This window comes from Monodelphis domestica, chromosome 6 (assembly GCF_027887165.1).
Source record: "Monodelphis domestica isolate mMonDom1 chromosome 6, mMonDom1.pri, whole genome shotgun sequence".
Lineage (NCBI taxonomy): Eukaryota > Metazoa > Chordata > Mammalia > Didelphimorphia > Didelphidae > Monodelphis > Monodelphis domestica.
Genome location: NC_077232.1, coordinates 20991425 through 20997719, shown reverse-complemented (window position 1 = coordinate 20997719; position 6295 = coordinate 20991425). Strand labels below are relative to the sequence as shown.

At 40.0% G+C, this 6295-nt stretch overlaps 1 protein-coding gene across 1 annotated transcript; it reads right to left on the bottom strand.

Moving 5' to 3' along the window:
- Positions 1-762: 762 nt before the first annotated feature.
- LOC130454985 (olfactory receptor 998-like) lies at positions 763-1707 on the bottom strand. The gene has a single exon (XM_056801748.1). It carries the CDS (start codon positions 1705-1707, stop codon positions 763-765), a length of 945 nt encoding a protein of 314 aa, XP_056657726.1.
- Positions 1708-6295: the final 4588 nt, after the last annotated feature.

Here is a 6295-nt window from a genome sequence, read left to right as displayed (position 1 = left end):
TAAAATTGGGACACTAATGCATTGCTAGTAGAGTTATGAATTAATTCAACCATTCTGGAGGATAATTTGGAATTATGCCCAAAGGGATTTAAAAGATTGCCTACCTTTTGATCCAGTCATACCACTGCTGGGTTTGAACCCAAAAGATATAAAGAAAAAGGCATGTACAAAAATATTCATAGCCACCCTCTTTGTGGTGGCAAAAAAAATGGAAAATGAGGGGATGCCCTCTTATTGGGGAATGGCTGAACAAATTGTGGTATCTGTTGGTGATGGAATATTGTGCTCAAATGAATAATAAAGCAGAGGAATACCATGGGAACTGGAATGACCTCCAGGAACTGATGCAGAGTGAAAAGAGCAGAACCAGGAAAACATTATACACAGAGACTGATACACTGTGGTACAATCAAATGTAAGTGACTTTGCTACTAGCAGCAATTCAATGACCCACAACAATCCAGAGGGACTTATGAGAAAGAACACTGTCCACATCCAGAGAAAGATTTGTGGGAGCAGAATGAAGAAGAAAAATATAAGATCAATTATGTGGTTCGATGTGAATATGATAGGGGTTTTGGCTTTAAAAGATCACTCTACTGCAAATATAAATAACACGAACAATGATACATGTATAACCCAGTGGAATTGCTTGTAAATTCTGGGAATGGGGAGGGAAGAGGGGTGGGAAAAAATCATGAATCATGTAACCATGGAAAACTATTCTAAATAAATAAATAATATCATGAATGGAGCTCATTTTTATTTACCCAAAGAATTTTTTTTCCTTTCTAACGTTCTTCTGAAGGCATTTTTCACCTCCTTGTTTCTCAAGCTATAGATGAGGGGATTCAACATGGGAATCACTGCTGTGTAGAACACAGATACAACCTTATTAAGGTCCAGGGAGAAGCTGGCACTGGGCCTTACATAAATAAAGAAAAGGGTCCCATACATGATGCTGACAGCAGTCAGGTGTGAGGAGCAGGTGGAAAAGGCCTTGGACCTTCCTTCAGCAGAGCGGATCCTGAGGATGGCCAAAAGGATATATATGTAGGAAATTAGAATAGTCAGACCACTGAAGACTCCCACACCTCCAGCCATGATGAGAAGGACTAACTTATTGAGGTGGGTGTCAGTACATGCAAGAGAGAGCAAAGGTGATATATCACAGAAGAAATGATTGATGACATTCTGGCCACAAAAAGGTAATTGGAAAGTTAAGACAGTATGAGTCATACCGCTTAGAAGGCCCATGATGTAAGGCCCAACTACCAGATGGATGCAGACACTCTGAGACATGACAACGGTATAGAGTAATGGGTTGCAGATTGCTATATACCGATCATATGCCATTGCAGCTAAAAGGAAACACTCGGTGGTCACAAAGAGTCCAAAGAACCACATCTGTGCCGAGCAGCCTAGGAAAGAAATGGTTTTCTTCTCTACAAAGAAGTCGGCCAACATTTTGGGGGCAATAGTAGACGAAGAGCAAATATCTACAAAGGACAAGTGGCTGAGAAAAAAGTACATGGGGGTGTGAAGCTGGGAGTCTATCCATATCAAGACGATCATACCCAAGTTCCCAAAGACAGTGATGAGATAGAAAAACAGGAACATGAGAAAGAGGAGAACCTGTTGCTGGAGATGTTCTGTAAATCCAACGAAAACAAATTCAGTCACCACGGTTTGATTCTTAGCTTCCATTATATGCTATCATCTGATAAAAGAAAAAAGACTAGTTTTATTACTGAATTATCTAGAATGTTCTTCCCTCCTATCTTATAGTATCCTGAGTTTCCACCAAAGTACATCTGTCAGTGCTTCCTTCCTCATGAAGATACCTTTATAAGAATTTTTCCCTTGTTTTCAATAGGGAAGAGAGAGGAGTAATAATGTTGCTGTCCAAGAGAGAGAGAGAGAGAGAGAGAGAGAGAGAGAGGGAGAGAGAGAAATGACAGTGGTCTATTCACAGAAAAATGTGAAAGGAAATTCATGTGGAATCCCAGATGAAGGGGACAATCATGAAATAATGAGTTGAATTTTTATTACAAAGTGTTTTTGTTTTAATAAAGCAGGATGGAATGGAGAATTATGGTTTAATAAATAATCGACTTTTAATCTTCTACTTTGTATGTAGAATGATCATTTTGTTTTAGAATTGAAATTTTTTAAATGTTTTACAGTAATAAAAGAAATGTCCTGGTATAAAATATTCATATTTTGCATAGTTTATTTGTAGCCTATGAGGAAAAGCAGCCTTCTCTCATTATGACTAGCACATTTTCTTTATCCATTGTTGTCCCAGAGTACAAGGCAATCTAGGAGTATCTTCAGATATTTCCTCATTAATTATTAAAATTGCAACCTCTCTCATTAATCAATTATTATTATTATTGAAGTTGGCCAATTTATTACATGGTATTTCTGAAATACACTGGATAATCCTCTTATCCCATGAGCTTTTGGTCATCTCTCTCTCCCTCTCTCTCTTTCTCTCTCCCTCTCCTCTGTCTATATATATGTGTGTGTGTGAGCACATATATAATAAAAATATACACATAAAATATATATAAGTATTGTGTAAAATATTGAAATTTCATGACAAATCAACATCATGATCTATAGAATTTATGCAGAGGGTAACAAATGATAAAATAATATGAATAATTATTTATGATGAATCCACTCTGAGAAAAATCACAGCCAAAGTTCTCCCTAACCATTAATACTATTTCTGACTTCTCCTTAATTTCAGAAATTCAGACATTGATTTTCTCAGGACATCAAGAGACGAGTGAAATCTCTTTTGACTTCTAGGTGGCCTAATGGATGGTTTCCTAGTACTGGAATCAGGAAAATCTGAGTTTGAAACTTTCCTCAGGCTAAGTGACCTTGGCCAAGTCATTTACTGTCCATCTCCCTCACTTTCCTCATCTATCAAAATGAAGATAATAGTACCACTGTGAGTAAAAAATGAGATGATATTTGTAAAACTCGTTGCAAACCTTACAGCACTATCTAAATACTAGCATATATTAGTAATAATAGCATCAAGGATTTTTGTCACATTTCTTGACAAGAGGATGGTTAAAATCAACTCTCTCAAAACTGTTGTGGTATATATTGGTGATGGAATACTATTGTGCTAAAAGGAATAATAAAGTGGAGAAGTTCCATGGAGACTGGAACAACCTCCAGGAAGTAATGCAGAGCGAGAGGAGCAGAACCAGGAGAACATTGTACACAGAGACTGATACATTGTGGTACAATCGAAGGTGATGGACTTCTCCATTAGTATCAATGCAATCCCTGAACAATCTGCAGGGATCTAAAAAAATACTACCCACAAGCAGAGGATAAACTGTGGGAGTAAAAACACCGCTGAAAAGCAACTGCTTGACTACAGGGTTGGAGGAGATAAGACTGAGGAGAGACTCTAAATAAACACTATAATGCAAACTCCAACAACAGGGAAATGGGTTCGAGTCAAGAACACATGTGATAACCAGTGGAATCATGCGTCGGCTATGGGAGAGGGAAAGGCGGGGGGTGGGGGGGAGGGGAGGAAAAGAAAACGATCTTTGTTTCCAGTGAATAATGTATGAAAACGACCAAATAAAATAATATTAAAATTAAAAAAAAAGAAGAAAAAAAAATCAACTCTCTCAAAACTGTTATTATGCCACTCCTTGTGCTCTATCCTCTTATCATCTCTCTGCAGCCATCACAATGAACATTCTCTTCAGGATCTTGGTTAAGTCCTCCATGTCCTCACAGACTCCTCAAAGAAGGAAAGTTAAGCCATAATGGTTCATTATGTTCAATTGAGCTTCCAAAGATAGTCATAGGAGTTTTATTCTCTGTGGGAAAAGCTATAGGAAAACTGGATCCCCGTTACGGCAGGCAAACTCCAACGGTAGGACGAGGAACCCTTTGAGAGCCCTAATTTATTTTTGCTTTGTGTCCTCAGGACCAAGCAGAGTGTTTTATACATCCTCAGCACTTCATGCATATTTATTGAACCCGACTAAATAAAGCAGTTACTAATGCTAGCTGCCTTGGGTCATAAAGTGACCTCAAGTGCTTTGAGTTTTGTTCCTTTCCCCCATTTCCTACATACCTTCTTTGGCAGACATTTCAGGTAGGGGGAGGACCTGTTTTATCAGCTGACTTGGGAAGGTGCATAATGGTGCCTCTGTATCGGTACACATGTGCAGTGACTTGTCTCCATTAGGGCAGCGAGAGGTGGCCAGTAATGGGAACGTCCCAGAACCCTAACCAAATCAACAACTTAGAGCAAGATCTTCCTAGAATGTAAAAGGAATGAGGTTATCAGTGGGCATTGGGAGGTCATCAAAAGAATGGAGATACTAAAAGGAACTGGGAGTCCCAGAGCCCTCTATCCCCTTTAGTGCTCTCCTTCGAGATCCAGTCATTTGTGCAGAAATCTTTTTCTATCACCTCTCCATTTGCCCTTCTTCACCTAAACCAGAAAGAGGATATAAATTGGCTATTTGGATTAAGCCAGACTTCAGTTCTACGACTGATGCATCATTAGGAAGAGAAAGATGTCAACTCAGTGGGGTGGATTGAGCATAAGCTCTTACTACCCCAAAGCATCTCTTTCATTCAGATTCCTGAAATATAATTATCCAAAGTGAAAAAACTCCTTAGGAGAGGTTCTGATCTCTCTCTCTTTCAATTAGTTGGAAACACCACTGCCACATAAGTGTTCCTAGCATCACTTTAATCCAGTTACTACCATGATCAAAACCTTTCGATCATTCCCCAATTGTCTGCAAAATAAAATTAAAGGGGGGCAGCTGGGTGGCTCAATGGATTGAGAGTCAGGTCCAGAGATGGAAGTTGAGGTCCTAGGTTCAAATTTGACCTCAGACACTTCCTAGCTAGGTGACCCTGAGCAAGTCACTTAACCCCCATTGCCTAGTCCTTAACTGCTTGTCTGCCTTGGAACAAATCCATAGCATTAATTCTTAGACAGAAAGTAAGGGTTTAAAAAGTGATAATAAAATTAAAGGTAGTTAGCATGGTTTTCAAATCCCTGCACAGAAGGCTCTCACCTGTCTTTTCTGCTTGATCTCACATTAATATCTATATATGTACATATCTGCCAGATTAGACAACTTTCCATATGTGGTAGAAACCAAGGTGTTCTTTCTTCTGCACTTCTTCATTCACTTCTTAACTCTGGAATGCCTTCCCTACCCATCCATCTCTCTGCTGACATTCTCTAGCCTCAATGACCAGTTTAAAGAGCATCTTGTTCATAAAGACTTTCCTGATTCCCAGGTAGAAGAAGGGATCCTCCATTCACTAAACTCTTCACAACAGAGTCCTTCTTAGTCTGCAATCATTTGCCCTTAAGATATTCTGTGTGAGGCTCTCATCGCTCTGAATGGACCATGCATTCTTATAGGATGAAGGCGTTACTCATCATCATTTACCCTCCGTTGCCTGGAACAATGCTGTGTGCATCACTGCCAGCTCTCGAGAAATATCGTGCTGAGTAAATATTGGGGAAGTCTTGGCTGAACAGAGCTCTCGGCCCTTCTTGTTCCGTTACAAACACTCCTCCTATTTCTAGGGTGCTCACAACCGGCATCATGAAGTAACACAAAGATGCTCGGGTTTCCAGGCAGGAAGCCACCAGCCGAGTCCCTGGTCTGAAATTTACTAGCCATTAGGACCATGGGAAAGTCCCTTCACAGGCCACTTATTTGAGGACTGACTAAGCAAACTGAGTTGTGTGAATAAAAAGGAATGTGATTGTGGCGTAGAAAACAAGTCACCCTGGGAAGGCTTGTATAAACAGAAGCAAAGTAAAGAAACCATAATCCCAAAGAAGATAAACACGATGTCTGCAGGAATGTACATGAAAACTCCACTAAAAGACCAGAGAACTCAGGGCAGTGTTGACTCTTGGCTCCAGAGGACTGGTTAATCAATCAAGAAATCGTTAAGAAGAGCTGGCCTTGTACCTGACTCTGGTGCTAAAAAGCCATCAAAGAAACAGGAGAAGTCCTGGTCCTCGAAGCATTTACATTCCAAAAGGGAGGATATTCTGTACATATAAAACTATAAACAAACAAGTATGGTCTTTGGGTCAAGGGTGGCACTAACAGCTGTAGGGATCAGGGAAGATCTCTCTCTTCCTGTGGGATGGAGTGTTTGACCTGAGATCAAGGTCGATGACAAAGCTCACTAGAGGTGGGAGACCTGTGGTATATGACCTCCTAGAACAATGTGATGGGGGAGAGGGGAGAGGACACTG

Coding starts and splice junctions, on each gene's coding strand:
- LOC130454985 (XM_056801748.1), bottom strand. CDS start 1,707: ATGGAAGCTAAGAATCAAACCGTGGTGACTGAATTTGTTTTCGTTGGA.